Source organism: Leucoraja erinacea, unplaced genomic scaffold (genome assembly GCF_028641065.1).
Source record: "Leucoraja erinacea ecotype New England unplaced genomic scaffold, Leri_hhj_1 Leri_243S, whole genome shotgun sequence".
Classification (NCBI taxonomy): domain Eukaryota; kingdom Metazoa; phylum Chordata; class Chondrichthyes; order Rajiformes; family Rajidae; genus Leucoraja; species Leucoraja erinaceus.
Window position 1 is genome coordinate 153,679 of NW_026576144.1, and position 26,997 is coordinate 180,675.

The 26,997-nt window shown below is 44.0% G+C and overlaps 1 protein-coding gene across 1 annotated transcript; it reads left to right on the top strand.

The window, feature by feature from the left end:
- On the top strand, nucleotides 1-26,997 carry LOC129716478 (calcium-activated chloride channel regulator 1-like). The gene is made up of 14 exons (XM_055666342.1): nucleotides 1-177; nucleotides 707-844; nucleotides 3,510-3,660; nucleotides 7,617-7,722; nucleotides 8,865-9,030; nucleotides 12,514-12,735; nucleotides 13,923-14,147; nucleotides 14,236-14,413; nucleotides 16,972-17,078; nucleotides 17,167-17,388; nucleotides 19,112-19,382; nucleotides 21,571-21,738; nucleotides 25,035-25,271; nucleotides 25,931-26,997. Exons 1-14 carry the CDS (start codon nucleotides 16-18, stop codon nucleotides 26,419-26,421), a joined length of 2,844 nt encoding a protein of 947 aa, XP_055522317.1. The 5' UTR covers nucleotides 1-15; the 3' UTR covers nucleotides 26,422-26,997.

Here is a 26,997-nt window from a genome sequence, read left to right on the forward strand (position 1 = left end):
GTACAGAATCTAATTATGAAATTCATCACAGTATTTCTTCTGTCTCTGGAGTACCTTACCTTTGCTGGTGTTGTAAGATGTTCTGACTTGAAGCTAGTGAATAATGGTTATGATAATGTTGTCATTGCTATTAACCCTGGGCTTCCAGAAGATGAAAACCTCATTACAAAAATCAAGGTAGGAATTTCTTAATTGACCTTTCAAAGTTTTTTAATTGTATAAATGTTTAGAGTATAGTCTAGAGATAAGAGATACAGGGTGGAATCAGGCCCTTCAGCCCACCGAGTCCACAATGACCATCGATTACCCGTTCACACTAGTTCCTTGTTATCCCACTTTCACATCCTACACACTGAGGGCTATTTATAGAAACCAATTAACCCGTAAACCCGCACGTCTCTTTTGCAATGCAGCACCCGGAGGAAACCCATGCAGTCACAGGGAAAACGTACAGACTTCATATAGTCGGGATCGAACACGGTCCCCATCGTTGAGAGGCAGCAACTTTACAGCTGCGCCACCGTGCTGCCCTATTGTTGTTGCAAGTTTTGAAAAAATACAAAGAGCCTTCCATGTTTTATTTCTTGTATGAAGGAGTCAGTTATTCCATCTCTTGAGCAGAGGATTCTATTCAATTAAAATTATGGCTGATAACATTAAAAAGTGAGATGGTTTTCCGATTTTTTTAAAATTGTGTTTCCACCAGGACATGGTGACGTCTGCCTCATTCTTCCTGTACAATGCCACCAAACAACGAGCTTATTTTCGAGATGTGAAAATTCTAATACCCATCACATGGACACTAAAAGGCAATGAAAGACCAACCAGGCAATCCTACGAGAAGGTAAAATCTAAACCATTATCAATGGTGGTTTCACTATTTGTTATTTTCATGAATGTTCCCTCATCCACACTGTTACTTATTCTTAAGCATCAGTATCTCAAATGCAAAGTCTGAAGCATGCGTTTTGCTTTATTATAGTTTACTAGTTAATATCTGGAGTCACAGAGTCTTAGAACTTTACAACAGAGAAACAGGCTCTTCAGTCCAACTTGTCCATGCAGACCAAGATGCCCCATTCTCCCGTGTTTGGCCCATATCCCTCCTTAATCAATCTGATGAAGGGTCTCGATCAGAAACGTCACCTATTCCTTTACTCCAGAGATGCTTGCTGACCCGCTGAAATACTCCAGCATTTTGTGTCTTTCTCCCTCTTAACCTTTCCTATTCATGTACCTGTCCAAGATTATTTTAAATCACATTTTTCTTTATTGGCAGATGGCTGGACAAAAGCCGGCGATAAAATGATAAAAAGTGCAAAATGTGATCAGGATAGTGGAGGTGTGAATTGTGCCGCCAAAGGAAGGAATATACCTAGATCCCTGAATTAATCATCCAGCCAAATCATTCCATTACCCATATTTCAGAAACATCCGATATATGCTGCCGTCTGGTTTATGCCTTTTGTTTCTTTTCAAATTTAGAGTCACACAGCACCAATACAGGCCCTTCAGCCCAACTCATCCATGCCAATCAAGATGCCCCATCTAAACTAGTTCCATTTGCCCACGTTTGGCCCATATCCCACTTAAACCTTTCCTTCATGGGCTGTAGTCATAGGCCAAGCCGATGTCAAATTGCCCCTGAGCTGAATAGTTTGTTCGGCCATTGTAGAGTCAACGGCCCTGATGCGTTTAGGAAGCAGATCCGTCAGACAAGCTAAGTGTGACACTTTACTGAAGAACATTAGTGAATGAGAAAGCAGCTTCTTTTTGTTCTCAGAATAGCCCAACCATCTGAAATAATTGTTAGCGACTTAATTAATTCCCTTAATATCGTTCAATCTTTGATCAAAATATCTGCCAGCTACTGTTCAAAATGTAGTCTTTCTGATGACAACAAAACCTTTTCACTGTACCTCAGTACACGTGACAATAAACTAAATTCAAACTCAATACCTACCAACATACTGTGTATACTCCACTGCGTTATCTCTTCAAGATATGCCAACTGCACCCGCTGAGTTTCTCCAGCTTTTTTGTGTGCCTTCGATTCTCCAGCATCTGCAGTTCCTTCTTAAATACCTACCAACATATCTTGGCTTAAAAGAATAGTCCAAACACTTGTACTCGGTCCGCCAAGGTCTGTTAGATCTCTAGATTGCTAACCATTTCAACCCCTTCCCATTCTATACTGACCTTTCTGTCCTGGGCCTCCTCCATTGCCAGAGTAAGGCCACAATCAAACTGGAGGAACAGCACCTCATGTTCTGCTTTAGTACTTAACAATACATCAGCATGAACATAGAATTCTCTAATTTTAAGTAACTAACCAACAGCCATCCCTTTCATTTTTCCCCAACTCCCTACCTTGTGCCTTATCCATTTCTCTCACTATTTGTGACTCCTTCCTCTTCCTCCATCCCCTTCCATCTTTATCACTTCCTCTGCCTTCATGTCCCGTGCTTTTACTCTCCATCACACAACTTTTTGTCTTCCTCCCATCTCTGGCCTTGGTCCACCCATCTGCCAATGACCCCCCCCCCCCACCTCACCTGTATCCACCTATCACGGCAGACTTTGCCCCACCCCCACCTCTCATCCAGCTTCTCTCACATACGACTATCGGTCTGAAGAAGGGTCCCGACCGGAAACATCGCCTCTCCATGTTCTTCAGAGAAGCAGCCTGACCCGCTGAGTTACTCCAGCGTTGTGTATCTTTTTTGTAACCAGTATTGAAGTGCCTTTTGTCTGTATATATATCTTTTATTATTGTCTTGAAAAGGAACTCTCTTAACTTATTTTTCTGCTGCCTTCGTATGTCTGTGCAAGGCCAGCAGCATAATCAAGGATGTCACACCCTGGTCACTCCCTCTTCTCTCCACTCCCTTCAGGCTAACAGTATAAAAGGGTAAAAACACACACCTCCAGATATAGGGATAGTTTCTTCCCAGCTGATAACAGACAACTGAACTACTATCTACCTCATAGATGACACTCGGACCCTCAGACTATCTTTGATCGGAATTTACTGGCTTTATCTTGCACTAAACATTACCCCCTTATCATGTATCTGTACACTGTGAATAGCTCGATTATAATCATATGTCTTTCCACAACAAAAGCTTTTCACTGTCCCTCGGTGTGAAACAGGCCCTTCAGCCCACCGAGTCCGCGCCAACCAGCGATCCCTGAGCATTAACACTATTCTCCACACACTAGGGACAATTTATATTTATAGAAAGCCAATTAACCTACAAACCTGTACGTCTTTGGAGTGTGCGAGGAAAACGAAAATCTCGGTGAAAATCCATGAGGTCACGGGGAGAACGTACAAATTCCGTGCAGACAGCGCCTGTAGTTGGAATAAAACCTGGGTCCATGCCGCTGTAAGCGCTGTAGGCAGCAACTCTATCGCTGCGCCACCGTGCCGCTCTCTATCTGTGGTTTAACTACTCATGTTTTGCAGTGTTTTTTTGTTTTTAACTCCCCTGTCTTTATCTTCCTAGGCTGACGTGATCATTGCTGATTCACATGTGAAGTTTGGTGATGACCCATACACTCTCCAGTACGGCAGGTGTGGTGAACGGGGCCGGTACATTCACTTCACCCCGAACTTCATGCTGAACGACGGTGTGATCGATGTTTATGGCTCACGAGGTAACAACTTTGTAAGAAAACATTTTCAAATGTGCAACTGATTAGAATTTCTTGTTTAGTTCAGTTTAGATATGCGGAGCGGAAATAGGCCCTTCGGCCCACCGACTCCGCGCCGACCAGTGATCCCCGCACACTAACACTATCCTGCTGCAATAGTGACAATGGGACAATTTACCAATTTTACCAAAGCCAATTAACCTACAAACCTGTGTGTCTTTGGAGTGTGGGGGGAAACCGGAGCTCCTGGAGAAAATCCACGCTGGTTTTGCGTGCGAGCCACAGAAGCAGATCTACAAACTCATATTACAATTACTCCACGCTTTTAAATCTGTATTCTTACAGCAACATTTCTTACTTTAACTACTATCTACCACATTGATGTCCCTCGGACTATCCATGAGTGGACTATGCTGGCTTTTCCTTGCACAAAACGTTATTATCTTATCATGTATGTGTACACTGTAAATGGATTGTTTGGAATCATGTGTTGTCTTTCCGCTGACTGGTTAGCACGCAACAAAAAGCTTTTCACTGTACCTCAGTACGCGTGACAATAAACTAAACTGAACAGAGAATGGGATTGGGAGGGATAAATAGATAAGGCGAGATCTAATGGTGGAACAAACTCGATGGGCTGAATGACCTAATTCTGCGCCTATGCCTTATGATCTTAGGTCTTTTAATGGTCCATATATTGTGTAGAGTGGCATTGTGTGCTAGATGATCACGATTAGGGTAAAAGCCGATCATGATTACCTTACCCTTAAAGATGTGCCATTACGTTGTCAAGGGTACAGAATGTTGCCAGGCTGGAAAGGGTACAGAGAAAATTCACAAGGATGTTGCTAGGGCTACATACAGGGAGAGGTTGAATTGGCTGGTTCTCTATTCCTTGGAGCACAGGAGGAAGAGGGGTTATCTTATAGAGGTGTATAAAATCATGAGATGAATAGATCGAGTAGATGCACAGAGTCTCTTGCTCAGTGTAGGTGAATCGAGGACCAGAGGACATGGGTTTAAAGTATAGAGGACAAGATTTAATAGGAATCTGAGGGGTAACCTTTGCACAGAAAGGGTGGTGGGGGTATGGAACAATCTGCCAGAGGAGGTAGTTGAGACAGGGACTACCCCAACATTTAAGAAAGTTAGACAGGTAAGTTGATAGGGCAGGTTTGGAACTAGTATGGCTGGGACATGTTGGCCATTGTGGACAGGTTGGGCCGAAGGGCCTGTTTCCACACTGTATCACTCTATAACTCTACAACTCTACAACAATGTTTAATCAATATGTTAGTGTCACTTGGTAAAGTTGCATTTTGATGCAATGCTTGCACAGAGCACTCAAGCCCTGATGCTTCTGTTTCAGTTTAGTTTAATGTCAGGTCCAGTGTAAAGCTTTTTGTTGTGTGCTAACCAGTCAGCAGAAAGACAATACATTGCAAATAATCCCCCATTTAAACCCTCAGTGTTGGATAAAGGGTTTGCACAATGGAAAAATCATGGAATTAAAAAGATGGGACATCTTTATAGAAATGGCATTTTTCTCTCGTTTCAGGAGTTACAACAGAATTACGGATTACATTCAAATATTCATTTTTTACATATTTACAATTTAAAGATTATGTTAAAACACATACACGAGAATACAGAACCAGAGAACCAGAGATTCTAGATGAATGTTTGAATAAACACTCTAACACAGTCAAATTAATATCTTACATTTATAATAATTTTTTAGACAGTGAGAATCCGTCGACGGAATAATACAGACTAGCATGGGAAAAGGAATTAGCTCAACCTATAACGAAAGATATTTGGGACGAAAGCCTACAACATATACACCAATGTTCGTTAAATACCAGACATTCTTTAATACAATTTAAAGTACTATATAGATTGCATTATTCTAAAACAAAATTAAATAAAATGTTTCCTAATATCTCTCCTATCTGTGATAAATGTCAATACCACACTGCTAATTTAACCCATACTTTTGTAAACTGTATAAAAATTACAAATTACTGGATGGATATTTTAAAAATAATCTCTGTAGTCGTCAATATATAAATGGACTCAGACCCTAAATTAATAATATTGGGCATATCAGAACAATACCTAAAACTCACAATAAACCAAAGAAATTTCCTTCATTACAGTATAATAATTGGGAAAAAATTGATATTAAAATTTTGGAAAAACCCAACAACCCCCATAATCAAGATGTGGATTATGGAGATGTTGGAGACCTTACATTTGGAAAAAATTAGATATGTCTTAATTGACAAACCAGAATTATTTATTAGAATATGGTCTCCATTTATAGATTATTTGAAGGGGTAGTTTGAACCAGCACGGAGGCCGGACTGAAGCCTGAACCCTGGAGTAGATGAATAGTTATGTTCTCTGACCTACAGACCTATCTCCAAAGTTGTATTATTGATAGTTTATCCTATTTTTCTAATTTCTTTCTTTCTTTCTTTTTCCTATCTATAAATATAAATAAATAATTAGAGGGAATGTTAATAGGTAACCGATAAAGGAGGATCCCAGCTACTTTGGTAACTGGGTCCCCGGAAACCTGGATACTTAATATGTAACCGTTAAACAAAGTCTGACCTGGTTTGGATTATGATATGCAGATGCCTCTCATAAAAATGTATTTAAAAAAAACGAAAAGAAACAATACATGATTGCAATCGAGCCATTCACAGTGTACAGATACATGGTAAGGGAATAAGGGAATAACGTTTGCTGCAGGATAAAGCCAGTAAAGTCCAATCAAAGATATTCCGAGGATCACCAATGAGGTTGATAATGAGAGCGATGTTGCACTTTAATGAACTAGTCGGCTGAATGTGTGCAAGGTGTGCCTCTTCCCCTCTCTTATAGTCTTTAAGATGCTGCTTACAAAGCTATAAGGGGGTTTCACAGTGGTCCAGTTGCTGCCTTACAGCGCCAGAGACCCGGGTTTACTCTTGATAACGAGTGCCGTCTGTACGGAGCCTGGACGTTCTCCCAGGCTTGTACGTGGGTTTTCTCTGGGTGCTCCACATTTGTCCCACACTGCAAAGACGTACAGGTTTGTAGGTTAATTGGCTTTGGTAAAAATAGTAAATTGTCCCTAGTTTGTACGATACTGCTATTGTATAGGGTAACCGCTGGGCCGAAGCGCCAATTTCCGCCTTGTAACTCTAAAGTCTAAAGTCTGTGCCTTTGGCCAAACGTTTGGTCGTCTGTTCTAACATCACATTGTATAATTGAATAACGTTCCTCCCCCACCCTAGTTCCCTGACCTGTTTCACTGTCCTCCTGATTAATTTTACTGCTTGTATGCCTCATTGTCACCTTCACCTTGGCCAACAAAGAACCACTCCACATTTCCTTGAACATTATCAACTTTGATATGTCATTTTCACACCGTACATTCTCTGTGTACCCTTCCATATCTCCAGTCTCCCTCACCTGACTCTCAGTCTGAAGAAGGATCTCGACGTGTAACGTCACCCATTCCTTCTCTCCAGAGTTGCTGCCTGTCTCGTTGAGTTACTCCAGCATTTTGTGTCTATCTAACGTTCCAATGAAGCTCATTAGTTTGTCTTGTTGAGTTAAAGCAGTTCCAACAATGGAAGCAATGCTTTTCATAAGTTCATGTGATAGGAGCAGAATTAGGCCATTTGGCCCATCAAGTCTACTCCACCATTCAATTGTGGCAGATCTATCGTTTCCTCTTAACCCCATTCTCCTGCCTGCACCCCATAGCCCCTGACACATGTGACTATACCCAATACCCAATGACTTGCCCTCCAGTCTTCTGCAGCAATGAATTCCACAGATTCACCGCCCACTAACTAAAGAAATTCTTCCTCATCTCCCTAAAGGAACGTCCTTTAATTCTGAGGCTATGACTCTCTTTTTGTTTTATATTTGGTTGAGTCAACCCTATTTTGCTTCTACAGATCGGGTATTTGTCCATGAATGGGCTCATCTACAGTGGGGCGTGTTTGATGAATACAACGATTTGGTGCCGTTTTATTTCTCTAACGATGAAATCCTGGCCACAGGGTGAGTCGCCTTTCAACCTAAATCACACGATTAGTAGGTAGACAATAAAATAAGATTTGTTTTTGTTGTTTCCAGGCTTGGAGGGAGTTTGCTCTTAGAGTTACTCAAGAGATATGGGGAGAATGCAGGAACGGGGTACTTATTTTGGATTATCAGCCATGGCCACATTGAATGGTGGTGCTGGCCCGAAGGGCCGAATGGCCTACTCCTGCACCTATTTTCTATGTTTCTATGGATGTAGTTAGCGCACTTACACCCGTACCTAGTCTTCTGTTGCTCGAGTATTTAATTATATATTTTGGTGGGGAGGTGTATCTGCAGCAAGATCCTCTCTCCAATCAGGCAAGAGGTACAGAAGTGTGAAAGCGCACACCTCCAGATTCAGGGACTGTTTCTTCCCAGCTGTTATCAGGCAACTGAATCATCCTACCACAACCAGAGAGCAGGGCTGAACTACTATCTACCTCATTGGAGACCCTTTGCACTTTCTTTAATCGGACGTTACTGGACTTTATTTTGCGTGAAACGTTATTCCCTTTCTCCTGTATCTGTACACTATGGACAGCTCGATTGTAATCATGTTTACTATAAATGCAGACTGGATAACATTCAACAAAATGCTTTCTGTGTTACCTTGGTGTACGTGACTATAATAACTTAAATTAAACTAAACTAAAATGCATACCTCAAGATTCGGGACAATTTCTTCCCAGCTGTTATGAGGCTATTGCTCCGTCCTCTCGCCTACTAGAGAGCAGTCCTGACCTCCCATTTACCTCATTGGAAATCCTTGGACTATCTTCAATCAGACTTTACTGGACTTTATTTTGCACTAAATGTTATCCCCTTTATCATGTATCTATACATTGTGGACGGTTCGATTCCAATCATGTATAATCTTTTTGCTGACTGGATAGCACGGACCAAAATGGCTTTTCACTGTATCTCGGTACATGCGACAATAAACTAAACTGAAATAAAACGTGCAGTGGGAGAAACAAGAAGTGACAATGTTTTAAAAAGAACCTTCAACATGGAGGATGCAACTTGAATAAGTCTTGTGTTCATTTATTTTGAATGTTGCAGAAAGAGCTCTGCAGGCAAATAATAATAAAAATGTTGGGGTTTGTCTTCACTTTTAGGTGTTCAAAAGAGATAAAGGGAAAGCAAGCGGAATGCAGGGGAGGATCCTGTGATTCCTGCGGGATTGATAGCAACACAGGACTCCCAAACAGAGATTGTATGTTTTTTCCGGACAAAGCGCAAACGACAGCGGCTTCAATAATGTATCTCCAAGGATTGAAAGATGTAAGTTCAACAGCCAAGATTGGGGCAGCACGGTGGTAGAGTTGCTGCCTTACAATGCCAGAGACCCGGGTTCGATCCTGACTAGGGGTGCTGTCTGTAAAGAAACATAGAAACATAAAAAATAGGTGCAGGAGTGGGCCATTCGGCCCTTTGAGCCTGCACTGCCATTTGATATGATCATGGCTAATCATCCAACTCAGTATCCTGTACCTGTCTTCTCTCCATACCCCCTGATCCCTTTAGCCACAAGGGCCACATCTAACTCCCTCTTAAATGTAGCCAATGAATTGGCATCAACTACATTCTGTGGCAGGGAGTTCCAGAGATTCACCACTCTCTGTGTGAAAAATATTTTTCTCATCTCGGTCCTAAAGGATTTCCCCTTTATCCTTAAACTGTGACTCCTTGTCCTGGACTTCCCCAACATCGGGAACAATCTTCCTGCATCTAGCCTGTCCAACCCCTTAAGAATTTTGTAAGTTTCTATAAGATCCCCCCTCAATCTTCTAAATTCTAGCGAGTGCAAGCCGAGTCTATCCAGTCTTTCTTCATATGAAAGTCCTGACATCCCCGGAATCAGTCTGGTGAACCTTCGCTGTACTCCCTCTATGGCAAGAATGTCTTTCCTCAGATTTGGAGACCAAAACTGTACGCAATACTCCAGGTGTGGTCTCACCAAGACCCTGAACAACTGCAGTAGAATCTCCCTGCTCCTATACTCATATTATATGGAGTTTGTACGCTCTCCCCGTGACCTGCGTGGGGTTTCTCCGTGTTCTCACTGGTTTCCTCTCACACTCCAAAGATGCACAGGTCTGTAGGCTAATTGGTTTCGGTAAAAATTGTAAATTGTCCATAGTGTGTAGTATAGTGTTAGTGTATGGGGCACGGACTCGGTTTCCGCTCCGTATCTCTAAATTAAACCACTAAATATTTTACTTTAACAATTTCTGTAATAGATTTATAGAGTCGTAGAGTGATACAGTGTGAAAACATGGCCTTTGGCCCAACTTGCCCACACCGGTAAACAATGTCCCAGCTACACTAGTCCCACCTTACCTATGCTTGGCCAAACCTGTCTTATTCATGTACCTGTCTAACTGTTTCGTAAATGTTGGGATAGTCCCAGGCTCATCTACTTCCACTGGCAGCTTGTTCCATACATCCACCACCCTTTCTGTGAAAAGGTTACCCCTCAGATTCCTATTATATATTTTCCCTTTCACCTTAAACCTATGTCCTCTGGTCCTCGATTCACCTACTCTGGGCAAGAGATTGTGCATCTACCCAATCTATTCCTCTCATGATTTTATGCACCTCAACAAGATCACCCCTTATCCCCCTGCGCTCCAGGGAATAGAGTCCCAGCCTACTCAACCTGTCCCTACAGCTCAGACCCTCTAGTTCTCGCAAAATCCTCGTAAATCTTCTCTGTACCCTTTCCAGCTTGACAATATCTTTCCTATAACATCCTATATAATAGCAAAGAAACATTCATAAACTCTTTCAAAACCAAAATCCTTATTCATTTTAGGTATCCCATTAAAAACCCATGTCAGATTTCACTCTATCTAATACAGGGTAGAACAGTATGATTTATCTTACATAATATTTACATTTCCACAAATGTAGATATTATAGTAGCACAACAGTGCACATAGAGGAAGCTGGCAATGCTTTTGATATCATTTGCATGTCTTTCTTTAATCACGTCAAAAGCTAATTGATTTCATTCTTAATATAACGTTGGAGTATCTGTTGGTGTAAATACGTACAACATAGAATAGTACAAACAACACAGGAACAGGTCCTTTGGCCTAGATCTCTGCTGACATAATCCCAAATGAAATCTATCTAATTTGCCTGCACATGATCCATATCCTCCCATTCCCTGAATATCCATGTGCCTATCTAAAAACCTCTTAAATGCCTCCATCACTACCCCTGGCAGTACGTTCCAGGCACCCACCAATATCTGTATTAAAGTGCTTGCCACGCACATCCGTGTCCAAAGACAGGCCGCTCGATTTGTTACTAACACCTATGAGAGAGAAGCGAGTGTCACCAAACTTCTGAATTCTCTGGGGTGGAACCCTCTCCAAGAGACGTGAAGCTCACCGTTTTACTTGTCTTTACAAAATGTTAAATGGTCAGCTAGACATAGATCACAAGACCTACACCAACCCCAAACCAATTAGGAGCAGACGAGGGCATTCGATCCAATTTGTGATCCCAGCTACAAAGACAGATGTGTACAGCAATTCGTTCTTCCCACGCACAATTAAAGCATGGAATAATCTCCACCAAACTATAGTTACCCAACCAGATGCAACTAAATTTAAAGTAGCACTTTCTTCCCAATAACCCTTTCTGGCTTAATCCCTCCCTTCACCACCTCCAGTTTAAATTCCAGTTGGAATATTTTGGAGGACCAAGTAACCAAGAACCAAGAACATCTCCTATAAATTTTGCCCACCTCATCTTAAAGCTACGCACACTAGATCTTGGCATTTCCATTCTGAGAAAAAGGTTCTGACTGTCTATGCTATCCATGCCTCTTGTAATTTCTATCAGGTCTCCCCCCAACCTCCAACTCCAGAGAAAACAATCCAAGTTTGTCCTATCTTTCCCTATAATTAATACCCTCTAATCCAGGCAACATTCTGGTCAACCTCATCTGCATCCTCTCCAAAGCTTCCTCACTCTCCCTGTAATGGGGCGACCAGAACTGCACACAATCCTCCAAATGCAGCATGAACAAATTCCTATAAAGTTGTAACATGACTTCCTGACTGTTCAATGTCCCGACTGATGAAGGCAAGCATACAATATGCCTTCTGTACCACTCTTATCTGCTTGTGTGGTCACTTTCAGGGAGATATGGAGCTGGACTACAAGATCCCAATGGACATCAAATATAAATAAAAATGTATAGTACTTGACAGTGCAGCATGTTCTTGCCCATTGCTTCCTTGGGAGTGGAGTCACTGGTTCAATTCCACAGATTACACCTTGGTAGAAAGGCTTGCAAAGGCTTTGCAAAGCTAGCGACTGTCACAGAGACGGGGAGAACCAAATTACCTGGAGAGCCTTGTTGTACTTAAAAGCTGCTGGCTCAGGGAAAATGATTCCATTGAGCTGATATTTAGAAGTAGGATATAGACTCAGCAGGTAAGGCAGCATCTCTGGAGAAAAAGGATGGATGATGTTCCAGGTCTGGACCTGACCCTTCTACAGAGTCTGGAGAAGGGTCCTGACCCAGAACGTCACCCAACCTTTTTCTCCAGAGATGCTGCCTGACCGGCTGGGTTACTCCAGCACTTGCTGTCTATCTCCGGTAGAAGCCAGCATCCGCAGTTCCTTTCTACACATTTAGAAAGTGGAACGTAGGAAACAAATCCGCAAATGCCAAGAAAGCGCGTGTTCTCTCGCTGGATAGATTCTGCGACACTTCTCACACCGAGTCTTGCATTCGTCTTTCAGGTGGTTGAATTCTGTGATAACAAGACTCACAATGCTAAAGCACCCAACATGCAGAACAAAATGTGCAATTACAGGAGCACTTGGGACGTGATCAGCAAGTCAGATGATTTCAAGAATAACCCTCCGGCTAACATTCCATCCCTCGTGCCGACAATAACTCTGCTATATGTCAAGGACCGAGTGCTGTGCTTAGTTCTCGATGACTCTGGTAGCATGAACAGCGTATGTCCCAGTACGGAATAGTAGTGTTGGTTTAAGTTAAGGATATCTATTAGTATACCCCTTCATAAGTTCATAAGTTCTAGCAGCAGAATTAGGGCATTCGGCCCATCAAGTCTACTATTCAATCGTGGCTGATCTATCTTTCCCAGTCAATCCCATTTCTCCTGCCTGCTCCCCATATCCCCTGATACCCGTTCTAATCAAGAATCTGTCAATCTCCACCTTAAAAATATCCATAGACGGCTTGCACAGACTACTGTGGCAATGAATTCCACCGATTCACCGCCCTTTGACTAAAGAAATACCTCCACATCTCCTTTCTAAAGAAATGTCCTTTTATTCTGCGGCTGTGACCTCTAGTCCTAGACTCTCCCACTAGTGGAGACATCCTCACCACATCCATTCTATGCAGGCCTTTCACTATTTGGTTTCGATGAGGTCCCCCCTCGTCCCTCTAAACGCCAGCGAGTACAGGCCCAGAGGATCTCCAGTTTCCTCCAACATTCCAAAGACATGTAGATTTGTAGGTTAATTGGCTTCTGTAATGAAGAGGAATTTATTTAGGGTGCTGAATCTGTGGAATTCATTGCCACAGATGATGGTGGAAGCCAAGTCATTGGGTGTTTTCAAAGCGAAGATTGCCAGGTAAGGGCATCAAATGTTATGGGGAGTTGGCAGGAGAATGGGGTTGAGAGGTAAAATAGATCTGCCATGATCGAATGGCAGAGCAGACATGGCAGGCCGAATTTCTGCTCGTATGTCTGATGATCTTAAGGTCATAAGGCATAGAGGTGGCATGGTGGTGCAGAGGTAGAGATGCTGCCTTACAATGCCAGAGAACCGGGTTCGATCACAACTACGGGTGCTGTCTGTATGGAGTTCGTACGTTATCCCCGTGATCGCGTGGGTTTTCTCCGAGAACTTTGGTATCCTCCCACAGTCCAAAGACGTACAGGTTTGTAGGTTAATTGGCTTGGTATAAATGTAAAAATTGTCCCTAGTGTGTGTATGATCGTGTTAATGTGCGGGGTTCGCTGGTCGGCTGGTAGGCGCGGACTGGGTGGACCAAAGCGCCTGTTTCCGCGCTGTATCTCTAAACAAAACAAAAAACTAAACTAAACATATTGTTGAAACATGTAGTTGGCTGCTTCTGCAGAAGTCTGAATTTTGAATCTTTCCGAAAACAGGGAAATCGTATTCCTAGGCTCCGACAAGCAGCGTCGATATTCCTGCTGCAGATCATTGAGGAAGGGTCCCAGGTTGGCATCGTAACTTTTAATGGCGTGGCAACTATTGAAACACATCTGAAAACAGTTGATAGTGAAGCGGTTCGGAAGGAACTGATAGGCTTCCTGCCTCAAAGCGCATCTGGTGGAACAAATATTTGTGCAGGGGTTCGATCTGCTTTCCAGGTAAGTCCGAGAGGACTTTTAATTTCACTTTCCATGGTAATCGATGCAATCGTTTTCCAACATTGACGGAGCGATGATTGATTTCCAGGTCCTTCGCGGAGATGACAATGCTACAAACGGCGATGAAATAGTTGTGCTGACCGATGGGGAGGACTATTCTATAAACACTTGCTTCAACGAAGTGGAACAAAGTGGAGCTATTGTCCACACCATCGCATTGGGACTAAGCGCAGCCAAAGAACTGGGAGAACTATCAATTATGACAGGCAAGAAATAGGTTTCAAAGTTTAGTTTGGTTTGGTTTAGTGTATATTTCAGTGCGGAAACAGGCCCTTTGGCCCACCGAGTCTGTGCTGGTCAGCGATCCCTGCATACTTACACTGTCCTGCACACACTCGGGACAATTTGCTATTATACCAAGCTGATTAGTTTATAAACCTGTCCAATGTTTAAAGAAACTGGAGCACCTGGGGAAAATCCACGCAGGTAATGTGGAGAACGTACAAAATCCGTAGACAGCACCTGTAGTTAGGATTGAAACCGGTCTCTGGCGCTGTGAGGCAGCAACTCTACCACTGCGCCACCGTGCAACTGTTTGTGCTGATGATGGAGGGAACTGAGGTACGGGATTGTGGATGTGGTGAGAATCGTACAGGTGGCTTTCATCTGGACGGGGCCAACGTTGTTTGGAAATGAACCTGAAGAACACTTCGGCCCACAAGTTTCTAGCACACAAGATTATCCCATCAATGTGTCCGCTATTTAGACTCATAGAGTCATACACCACCGAAACAGACCCTTTGGCCCAACTTGCCCATACCGACCAAGATGCCCAATCTACATTTGAGTTTGAGTTTAGTTTATTATCATGTTTAACGAGGTACATTGAAAAGCTTTTATTGCGTGCTAACCAGTCAGTGGGAAGACTATACATGATTACAATCGAGCCATCCACAGATGCATGATAAAGGGAATAACGTGAATAACGTTTAGTGCAAGATAAAGTCCAATAAACTCCAATCAAACATAGTCCGAGGGTCACCCACAAGGTAGATAGTAGTTGAGGACTGCTCTCTACTTGTGGTAGGATGGTTCAGTTGCCCGATAACAGCTGGGAAAAAAAACTGTCCCTGAATCTGGAGCGTTCTCACACTTCTGTGCCTTTTGGCCAATGGAACAGAGGTGAAGAGTGAGTGGCCAGGGTGCGGACTCGTCCTTGACTGCGCTGGTGGCCTTACCGAGTTAGCGTGGGATGCAAACGGAGTCCATGAAGGGAGATTGGTTTGGGTGATGTTCTGGGCTGTGCCCACGATACTCGACAATTTCTTGCGGGCATCTTCGTTGCATTCAGTTCATCCCTCGTCAGCTTTATTATTGAACCGGACTAAGTGGGACCTGTTGGGTCCCAGTCACCACGGGGGGGGGGGGGGGGGGGGGGAGTGTGTATGTGGGCGGGAGGGGGTTTGTGCGGGGGGAGAAGAGATGAGGGGGGGGAGTGGGTGTGTGGGGAGCGGGGTGTGACGATATGGGAGGGGGTGGTTTGGGGGGAGGGGTGTGTGTGGGTGGGTGTGGAGGAGAGGGGGGTGTGTGTGTGTGGGCGGGGAGGTTGTGGCGGCGAGGGGGTTGTGGGTGGGGGAGAGGTGTGTGGGGGTGATGGGGGTTGTGGGTGGGGGAGAGGTGTGTGGGGGGTGATGGGGGGTTGTGAGGGGGAGAGGGGCTTGTGGGGGGGGAGGGGGTGTTGTGTGGGGGGATGGGGAGGAAGGTTGTGGGCGAGGGGGCTGTGTGCGTGGGGGATTGGGGGGGGGGGGTGTGAGGGGGTATGTGTGGGCAGAGGGTTGTGGGGGGGGGAGGGGGGTGTGGGGGGGGGGGGGGGGTTGTGGGGGTGGGAGGGAGGGAGTGTGTGGGAGGAAGGGGCGTGGGGGGGGGTTGTGGGGGTGGGAGGGAGGAGGGTGTGGGAGGAAGGGGCGTGGGGGGGGGTTGTGGGGGTGGGAGGGAGGAGTGTGTGGGAGGAAGGGGTGTGGGGGGGGGGTTGTGGGGGTGGGAGGGAGGAGTGTGTGGGGAGGAAGGGGCGTGGGGAGGGGGGGTGTGAGGAGGGAGGGGTGTGGGGGCAGGGGTGTGGGGAAAGGGATGGGAGAGAGCTCGGAGAAAAGATGGAGGTAGAGCCATGGGGAAGAGTGCGGTAGCATGGGGGAGGGGGGCAGGAGCCAGCGAGGGGGACCAGAGGGGAAGGGGTTAGGGTTGCGATGGGGACTCACAGGGTTGTTCTCCTCCGCCGGGATCAGAATCTCCGCTTTCCATTTGGTGACATTGACGCCATCTCCGACTCTTGGCTGGGCCTGGTTGGGTTGGGTCAGGTCTGGCCATTTCCGGTCCCTCCCTCCCTCCGAAAATTGTGTCCGGTTGGAGACCTCCACCGGCCATCCAGAGCCTCCCGTCGAGTGACAGTAGACGGGACAAATCCACGTGCCGCTGAATGGCAGGAGAGACAATTGATCTGCGCACGCGCGGTTTAAAATTTTTTTTAAACCTCAATAACTCTTCCCAACTTCCACCGATTGGAACAAAACTTGGTGCTATCACAGCATAGGAGAACATTGAGTAAACTGGAGGAAAATCGTAGAGCTATCGCGCACCGTTTTTGCACAAACCGGAAGATAAGAAGGTCAGTTTTAGTTATGTATAGATAACATGATTGATATCTTGTGTAAACATTTTCCCTTTCAAGAGTCAAGAGTGTTTTATTGTCACATGTACCGAAATGGATTAACGAAATTGTTTATGACCTCTATGTTAACACTACAATTTTTTGTTCTTCAATTATCAGATGGCTTACGGTTTTTGGCCACAGATAACGTGGATGAAAATGGACTAGTTGATGCATTCACCGGATTAGTATCAGGCAATGGTGACATTAACCAGCAGTCAATCCAGGTTTGATTCATTGAGCAACATTCCAGACCATGTTTGCTGGAAATAACTGCCTCACCGGATTAAAAACATTTCTTCTCTTTGGTTACAGCTTGAAAGTTCTGGAAAGCTCATCAGCAGTAATAGTTGGTTAAACGGTACAGTTTTCATTGATAAAACCGTTGGGAACGACACGTTCTTTGTAATGACGTGGGTGGGAGGTACACCATCCATCTTAGTTCGTGATCCTCGGGGAAAGATCTACAATGATACAAGCTTTGAAATAGACAACGTTTTGCATACAGGACGACTTGCTATTCCTGGCACTGCAGAGGTATGTCATGGTGTCATAGAGTCATACAGTGTGAAAACAGGCCCCTCTGCCCAACATATCCTAGCAACAGTCCCACCTGCCTGTGTTTGGTCCATATCCCTCCAAACATGTCCTATCCATGTACCTGTCTTACTGTCTCTTAAACGTTGGGATTGTCCCTGTCTCAACTACCTCCTCTGGAACCTTGTTCCATACATCCACCACCCTTTGTGTGAAAAAGTTACCCCTCAGATTCCTATTAATTCTTTTCCCCTTCACCCTAAACCTATTGTATGTCCTCAGATCCTCGATTCCCCTACTCTGGGCAAGAGACTCTGGGCGTCTGTTAATCCTGGCTAAATTGGACCAGCTAGGGCTTCAAAATGCGGTTAAGTTTCAGGGTTGCTGGGAGATTTGGTCAAATTGGAATTACTCTCTGCAGAGCTGGGACAGGCTGCGGAGAGGTGCCAGTGTGTCTGAAGCTTAGATACAATTTGCAAAGAATGGGAAGCCCTACAAACCCTGCCAATCTGGTGCAAAAAGCATAGAATGGATTGGCTGGCTGCAAACCAGACATACACCTTGTAAATAGTTGTAAATAATGTTGCAGAGTTTGACTTTGCCAAGTGTTGATTAGATGAGGTGTTGAGCCTTGTCTGGGTTTTTTGTTAATCAGGGTAAATGTTTCCAAGTTGACTTCATCTCGAAGTCCATTGTGAATACAATGTATTGAACTGATGTATCATTGGGTTAGGGAAATGCCTGTTATGTGTGGGGTTAATCGATATCTGTAATTGGGTGATTAAGAGACCACCCCCATGTGGTTCGGCCCCTCAAGGTCCCGGGACACATAAAAGTCCGTGATCACGAGGCCCAGCGTCGATCTTCTGGAAGAGCCTCTGGAGTGCCTCTGTCTGAGCGAGGCCTAGAGGGCTTGAACAGGCAGACGCGAGGATCGAACCCGCGGTGGGATAGGTACAGAGTGTGATCTGTGACGCACTTTTGGTAAAATAAAATGTAGTTTCAAGTGCTAGATTCGGTGTTTTTACTGAAACTAGACTGGGGGGAAGCTTAGAAACGAGCAATTATCATGTCTACCTGATCTATTCACATCAAAAACCTTGGCGTGATATTTGATGCTGCATTGAAGTTTGACAAACAAATCAATGCCGTTGTAAAAGCTAGCTTCTTTCATCTTCGGACGATAGCTAAAATAAAACAAATCCTCCAGTTTGATGACCTGGAAAAGATCATCCACACATTCATCTCCTCCCGCCTAGATTACTGCAACTCCCTTTACACTGGCATCAGCCAATCTTCCCTGTCCCGCCTGCAACTGAATATTCCACGGTCTAGGCATAAGCTCAGGGGCGACCGCGCCTTTGCGGTTGCAGCCCCTGGACTGTGGAACCCCCTTCCCATCAGAACTGCCCCCTCCATCGACTCTTTTAAATCAAGACTAAAGACTTATCTATACACCCAAGCCTTTCCTGACGTCGTCTGAGTGAGGGCTACATGTATATATGTATGTAGTTTATTTTGTTGTGCTATTCTTATAACAAATGTAAAGCACTTTGGCCAACGAGAGTTGTTTAAATGTGCTATATAAATAAATGTGACTTGACTTGACTATTCGTCTCATGATTTTATACCCATGTTTCTTATTGGATTTCATGTTTTCTCTTTTTGTTGATTTTGCTTTGCCCTCTGTATTGCATATTAAAGTGGCGTGATTTTCTATCAGACAGGATCATGGAGATACTCGATGAAGAATGTGGATGCTGCAAACCAGGTTCTGAGCATCACTGTGATGTCCCGCGCAGCGGATGCTGGTGTTCCACCTGTCACTGTCAATGCTCACATCAATCAGGGTACATCAACGTGGCCGAGCCCCCTGGTCATTTTCGCAGAGGTCAGTCACGGCTTTCTGCCAGTCATTGACGCTAAAGTGTCAGCCACAGTGGAGCGGGCAGATGGCAAGTCTATCATCGTTGACCTTCTGGACAATGGCGCAGGTAAACGCACGTGAAAGAACGAGAAGGAAGCGACTATAACGAATCATGCCTGTTCCTTTCCGAGAGCTACAGAGCATAACAGGCGTTGAAGTATGAGACAAAAAGCTGGAGTTACTCAGCACCTCTGGTGAAAAGGAATAGGGTCTAGACCTTGAGGTATAATTGAAGTGTAGACATGGTTCAATACAGTAAATGAGGCAACCATTTTGTGCGCGGCATTTTCCCACAAAAGAGCTTCAGCTTCCGTCAGGATTAAGGATGACTTCCTTCCTTCCTCTCTGGTTTTGAGGCCTCAGAGATGACTGATAAGGCCGGTGTATGAGCTAGACTCTTCCACAGATGGGCCGGTTCTGCTCCTATCAGAATCAGAATCACACTTTATTCACCAAGTGTGTTTTGCAACATACGAGGAATTTCATTGGCCAGGTCAGTCATACAATTAAAAGCAACAGATCACTCAAAAACACATTTTAACATGAACATCCACCACATTGACTCCTACACATTCCTCACTGTGATGGAAGGCGAAAAAAAGTTAAAGTCCTTCCTTTTGTTCTTCCTCGGTCGGGGGCCTCGAGCCCTCCGTTGACGTGACGATCTTGACTCCCGTAGCCGGCGGCTTTCAGGCCCTCCACGTCGAGTCGATCAGCTCCTGCATCTGGGGGGATGTCAGCTCCCCCGCGCCGGGCAATCGAACCTCGCGTCGGGGCTGGTTGAGCCTTCCGCTGCATTGGAGCTCCCGACTAGCCTCTCCCGAGACTGCGAGCCCTTGATTGTAAGTCCACGGTGGTCGCGGTGGGAGCGATCCCAGGCAAGTGATCCGCTCCGATGTTAAGTCCACGGCCCGCGGTGGGGCTCACGACAATCTGAAGAGGCCTCCAGCGATGGTAGGTCGCAGAGCCCGGAGAAAGTGATCCGATACCTGATTCATATCACTTATGAAATGAAAATTCTTTGGGAAGCAGCATTTGTGGAGATTGCTCTATAGTCCCATTTGATTGCAGCAATGTGATAATGGTCAGATAATCAGAGGTTTGAGTGCTATAGCTAGGTATGTTACAATACTTACCTTCGGCGGCACTGCAATTCTGCCACTGGCCGTAAGCGCGATTTTGGCGCGTTTGAGGTGGGGAGGGGGGCGGGGTTAAAACGCATTTTTTTTTCCAACCTGGTTCTGAATTATATTTTGTTGGAGTGCAAGATGTTGCTAAAGAATCGTTCCGACGGCCATTCTGTGTGTTTTTAAAATAATTCGCCAGACATGTTAATCGCTGGAATGATTTTAAAATCAGCTTCTGAAGCCGTCAATGCCGACAACGGGGCCGGATTTCATGTAGGGGACAGGTAAAAGAAAGTCGGGGTTTTTTTGTATAAAAGTGTTTCTTAAGATGTATTTAATTCACATTTTAAGTTGCGAAATGGTGATTTAGTCCCCGAACAAACCGGCAGTGTATTTGCTGCCAATATGGGGACTAAATCACCGCAACCTCAACATTCCAAATGGTCCCGTTCCAGAAAATCCCACTCGCAAGCTGATTTAAATGGCCATTAATTTACAAGTATTAAACATTAAATTCCTTCCATTTGGCTTATAAACCCATGACAATGAGATTTTAAAATTATGTTATATTCTGAATTCTTGCGTGAATGTTATTTGGACACTTAGGCTATTTAAAAATGTTCATCTATTCTTAAGAAATGGATAGATGTTCTAGTAATTGAATTTTGTAATTAGCTACAATTAGGTAACTAACTAACTATATGCTTTAATTTCAAGTCATCTAAGTAAGATTGTTTCATATTTGTTTCAGAATGCTTCAATCTATAATAACTGAACATTTCTTTCAGTTCTCTTAAATTTTAAGAAAGTTATGGGCTTTTAAATGTTCTCGATCACAGCTTTTGAAGTCAATGAAAAAGCAATAGGGAACAATATGCCAATTTCCGAGTATGAAAATGGCCATAACTTTTTTTAATACTGAAGATATAAAAGCGAATTAGGTATCAAATTAAACTTCTTTTTATGCTTTATCTGATGGGATAAATTAAAGACTTGATTTTTAAAATCTCAAAATTTTGTAACATTGCTACTATAGCAATGTATTAAAGGATGTTCTAAACAAAATTAACATATCGTAATTTCCTGTGCACGTCATTATATACCCTTTATTTGCTTTGTTGTCTTCAGGTGTTGACGCGGTTGAAAACGATGGCATTTATTCTACATACTTTGTTAAATTTGGTGGAAATGGACGGTACAGCTTCAAAATAAATGTTAAAGGAAAAGATGGAGTGACAAGATTATCGGCCAGAAGGCATGGCCGTGCCCTGTACATCCCTGGATATGTGCAGAATGGTAATGTATTAATAGATAAATGCTACACATTGATGTTGACAGTATCACCACCTTAGCCCAAGTGCCATTGGGACTCTTATGGGCCTGTCCCACTTATGCAAGTTGGAAATATGACACTTATTGTCATATTCGTAGCAGGTCGCCGAAAAACCGGCGACTGGACTAATGGGCCTGTTCCACTTACGTGAATTTTTAGGCGACTGCCGACGAATATGACAATAGAATTCACCGAAGTCAGCACCGGTGACAACCTGCGTCACCTGGCAACAACCTACGACATCCTGGCGATAACCTTACTTAACCTGGCGACAACCTACGACAGCACCTACGTCAAGCTACGCTCATGGGCGTCAAACCCACGGTCGCCACTGTTGCCGAACATTTTTCAACATGTTGAAAATCCAGGGGCGACCAGAAAGACGCTACGACTCTTTGGGCTACTGAGGAGACTGTTCACGACCATACAGGCGACACCACGGCGACCACCGGGGACCTTGTGGTGACAGCCTAGTCGCCTGAAGTTGCCTAAAAAATTGCCTTAGTGGGACAGGCCCATTACCTTGCTATCCCTAGACTTGACAAACTTCAAGAACCAGACGACATAGGTTTAAGCTGAGGGGGGGAAGGATTTGATGTGAATCTGAGGGGTAACATTTTTACACAAGGGTGGTGGGTGTACGGAACAAGCTGCCAGGGTGTACGGAACATACAGCCAGGTGCTATCGTGACTTTATAGCAACATTTAGACAGGTGCATGGATAAGACCGGTTTAAAGGGATATGGGCCAATCGCAGGTAGGTGGGACTAGTGTAGTGGGACATGTTGGCCAGTGTGAGCAGGTTGGGCCGAGGGTCCTGTTTTCGCACTGTAAGACTCAATGACTCTAAATGCCATGGTCTCAAGGACAATCTCCCATCCTTCATATTCCCATCTCATCTCATCCAGTATCCTGCTTCCACCTACATTCCTTCCTCTGGTCTCACACATTCTGTTTTTTTCATCTTTGTCCTTTGTCCGGTCAGTGCCCACAAGGCTCGGTGCTGAGTCCCCAGTTGTTTACAATATATATTAACGATTAAGGCGAGGGAATTAAATGTAACATCTCTAAGTTTGCGGATGACACAAAGCAGGGTGGCAGTGTGAGCTGCAAGGAGGATGCTATGAGGCTGCAGGGTGACTTGGATAGGTTAGGTAAGTGGGAAGAAGCATGGCAGATGCAGTATAATGTGGATAAATGTGAAGTTATCCACTTTGGTGGCAAGAACAGGAAGGCAGATTATTATCTGAATGGTGTCAGATTAGGAGAAGGGGAGGTGCAACGAGACCTGGGTGTGCTTGTACATTGGTCACTGAAAGTAAGCATGAAGGTACAGCAGGCAGTGAAGAAAGCTAATGGCATGTTGGCCTTCATTGCGAGAGGATTTAGGTTTAGGAGCAAGGAGGTCCTACTGCAGTTGTACAGGGCCCTGGTGAGACCTCATGTGGAGTATTGTGTGCAATTTTGGTCTCCTAATTTAAGGAAAGACATTACTGGTATTGAGGGAGTGCAGCGTAGGTTCACCAGGTTAAATCCTGGGATGGTGGGACTGACATATGATGAAAGAATGGGTCGAATGGGATTATATTTGATGGAATTTAGAATGATGAGAGTGGATCTCATAGAAACATATAAAATTCTTGGACAGGGTAGATGCAGGAAAAATGTTGGGATCCAGAACCAGAGGTCACAGCATAAGAATAAGGGGTAGGCCATTTAGAACTGAGATTAGGAAAAACCTTTTCACCCAGAGAGTTGTCAATCTGTGGAATTCTCTGCCACAGAAGGCAGCGGAGGCCAATTCACTGGATGTTTTCAAGAGTTATTTAGCTCTACGGGCAAAGGGGTATGGGGGAAAAGCCAGAACGGGGTGCTGATTTTGGATGATCAGCCATGATCATATTGAATGGTGGTGCTGGCTCGAAGTACTAAGTGGCCCACACCTGCACCTATTTTCTATGTTTCTATGAACCCCTATCAACCCATCCCCCCTTGACTGTGTTCGCGCTTTGTCCTGCTCCTTCTTCTCTTCCTGCCTTCATCCTCTTCCCTACAATCAATCCATAGAAGGGTCCCGACCCGAAACGTCGCAATCCATGTTCTCCAGGGATGCTGCCTGACCTGCTGAGTTACTCCAGCATTTTGTGTAATTTTTAATGTAAAGCAGCATCTGCAGTTCCTTTATCCTACATCCAGTACCCTATTGTCCACTTGTCCATTGCCCAGTGTCCTCACTGCATGATAACACTCGGAAAATCACAATATAAAATAAATACCACACTTGTGATGAAATCCTTGTTAACTCTTAGCCCCCCCTCCCCCCCAAAACCCTGCCTCTATAAGGCAAGAGTTTCACCCGAATTCTCAAGTCCTGTGGTGCTGGTCATTCATACATTTATCTCTTTCTGGCCTGCCTCTGACGTAAAATGTTTGTGGGTTCCTCCTCCCACTGTTCCCCTTTCCATTAAGACGGTGGATCACCCCTTAATATCAACAATATTTCATGTGTACCAAGGTACAGTGATAAGCTTTTTCATTGCGTGCTATAAATACAATCAAGTATAGTCTATAGAGCAAAGGGGGAAGATATGGAATGCATAATACAGTTCTCAGCATTGTAGTGAATCACTTCTACAGACAAAGTCTAATGCCCACAATGAGGTAGAGGTGAATCAGACTGTACCCTAGCTTATGTAAAGAGAAGGAAATAAGCTGTTCCTGAGTCTGGTAGTGCATGCTTTCAAGCTCGATACTTTCTGCCAGATGGGAACAGGGAGAATAAGGAATAACCAGGGTGGGACAAGACTTTGATTGCGTTGACTGCTTTTCCAAGGCCCAGATGGAGTCAACAGTGTTTGTGAGATGGATTGGGCTACATCTACAACTCTCTTCAATTTCTCATGGTCTTGGACAGAGCTGTTTCAAAACCAAGCTGTGATGCAACCCGACAGTACGCTTTCTACAGTGCATCTGTAGATATTTGTGAGAGTCATTGGAGACATGCCAAATGTCCTCAGTCTCTTCAGGAAGTAGAGGCATCTTGACTGTCACATCAGTGTGGTTGATCAACGACAGATCATTGAAGCTCTCAACCATTTCCACCTCGGCACCATTGATGCCGACTGGGGCATGTACTCCACATTGCTTCCTAATCGTCGATAACTCGTTCTTTCATCTTGCAGCCTGTGGTGTCATTTCACAATAGATTTTAGATATCTTGATCCTTTTTCCAAAACGTGGCCTTTTCTTTTTCTTTTAGGACAAATTCAACAAAACCCATCTCGGCCACCGTCCATTGGTGACAACACTCAGAAACTGGGAAGTTTTCAGAGAGTTAAATCAGGTGGCACCTGTTTAGTAAGTAAAGTACCTCCTACAGGATCTATTCCTGACGTGTTCCCCCCGAGTAAAATCATGGATCTTAAAGCAACAATAGTCCACGATAACATACAACTGAACTGGACAGCGCCAGGAGATGATCTGGATCAAGGAAATGGTAATTCAAAATTATTATTTAATGTATAAATTATTCAATCGTTCAATGGTACTTTATTGTCAGATGTACCTATGTGCATTGGAACTCTTTTTTTTGCATACTGTTCAGTGACAATCCTGCGTTTGAGTTTAGTTTATTATCACATGTACCTCTGTACTGTGGGGATATATTGCACCTTGGATGTGGAGAGGATGTTTCCACAAATGGGAGAGTCTAGGACTAGAGGTTATAGTCTTAGAATTAAAGGACGTTCCTTAAGGAAGATGAGGAGGAATTTCTTTAGACAGAGGGTGGTGACTCTGTAGAATTCTTTAGCCACAGAAAGCTGTGGAGGTCATGCCAATCTATATATTTAAGGCCGAGATGGATAGATTCTTGCTTAGTACAGGTGTCAGGGGTTATGTGGAGAAGGCAGGAGAATGGGGTTAGGAGGGAGAGATAGATCAGCCATGACTGAATGGCGGGGTAGACTTGATGGGCCGAAAGGCCTAATTCTGCTCCAATTACTTATGATCTTATGATCTTGACCCGGTTCTTCCCTAACAAAAACTGAGTGAATATTTTATTAGCATGTTACAATAACAAAGTTTGAGTGGTCTTTCTTTTGTGAATTAACTTGCTTTCATGTTTTTTTCTCTTCTTTTTTTATTTTCATTTAGCATCCCATTATGAAATAAGGATGAGCAAGAACTTCACACAGCTGAAAAATCATTTTCAATCGACTCACAAGATTAACACCACTGGGTTGAATCCTCAGACTGCAAGCTCCAAGGAATCGTTTTTAATCTCTGAGAATATTCAATTGAAAAACTGGACTGAAATCTACTTTGGTGTCATTACATTTGATAAGGCAAATCAAGCTTCAGCGTTGTCGAATATAGCACCGGCTACCTTGGTACCGGCGCCTCCAGTTCCACCTAACTCGATCAGCCCACCAAACCAGTCGCAGCCACCGACAACAGCTCATTCACCTCGTCGAACCACATCCGTGCACCCTGGCTCATCGTCCCAACCTAATAACTCTCTGGTGACTGATGTTACAGCAATTGTTCTGGTAGTTTGTTGTCTTGTTGTTGTCGTAACTCTGATCATTGCCATAACCGTGTGCATTGTGGCTACCAGAGGTCGTAAGAGAGTCTCACCCAGTTAAGACACTTGCCATCAGTAAATGCATAAGTTCCAGGAGCAGAATTACACCATTCAGCCCATCAAGTCTACTCCGCCATTCAGTCATGGCTGACCTATCTTGCACTCTCAATCCCATTCTCCTCCCCATAAGTTAGAATTGGTCGTCCTTGACTTCATTTTAAGTATTCATCACAAGCAACAAAAATCGATTGTTCATTTTATTATTTTACAACATTTCTCAATAGTTAGTTTCTCAATAAATGATTGTTTTTCTCAATAAATCTCCAATTAGTTTGAGCAGAGACGACAACATCAAAAGCCTTCAAGCCAATTTGGATTAAATAAGTATTTTGAAGGTTTGTTAGAATAGCCCTAAGTTTTCTATGTGACTCCAATTTTCTTTTGTGTTTTGGGCTGACATTTTACAACAACTGATTCCTTAAATTGGGTACAAACTATGTGTCCTAGAATTTTCCTTGTAACACCGGGTTTAAGCCATTACCTGCAGTTTTGGGGCCCTGATTTGAGAACTATATTCTGCACTCTGTGAACAATTCTGAGTTAATTGCAAAATTGGCAATTGATAATAAATGCGCAT

What these genes read in the sequence shown, in the direction of transcription:
- LOC129716478 (XM_055666342.1), top strand. Translation starts at nt 16, where the DNA reads ATGAAATTCATCACAGTATTTCTTCTGTCTCTGGAGTACCTTACCTTT. An exon ending in ACCTCATTACAAAAATCAAG is followed by an intron (nt 178 to 706) that starts GTAGGAATTTCT and finishes TGTTTCCACCAG; the next exon opens with GACATGGTGACGTCTGCCTC. An exon ending in CCCTGGATATGTGCAGAATG is followed by an intron (nt 21,739 to 25,034) that starts GTAATGTATTAA and finishes TTTTTCTTTTAG; the next exon opens with GACAAATTCAACAAAACCCA.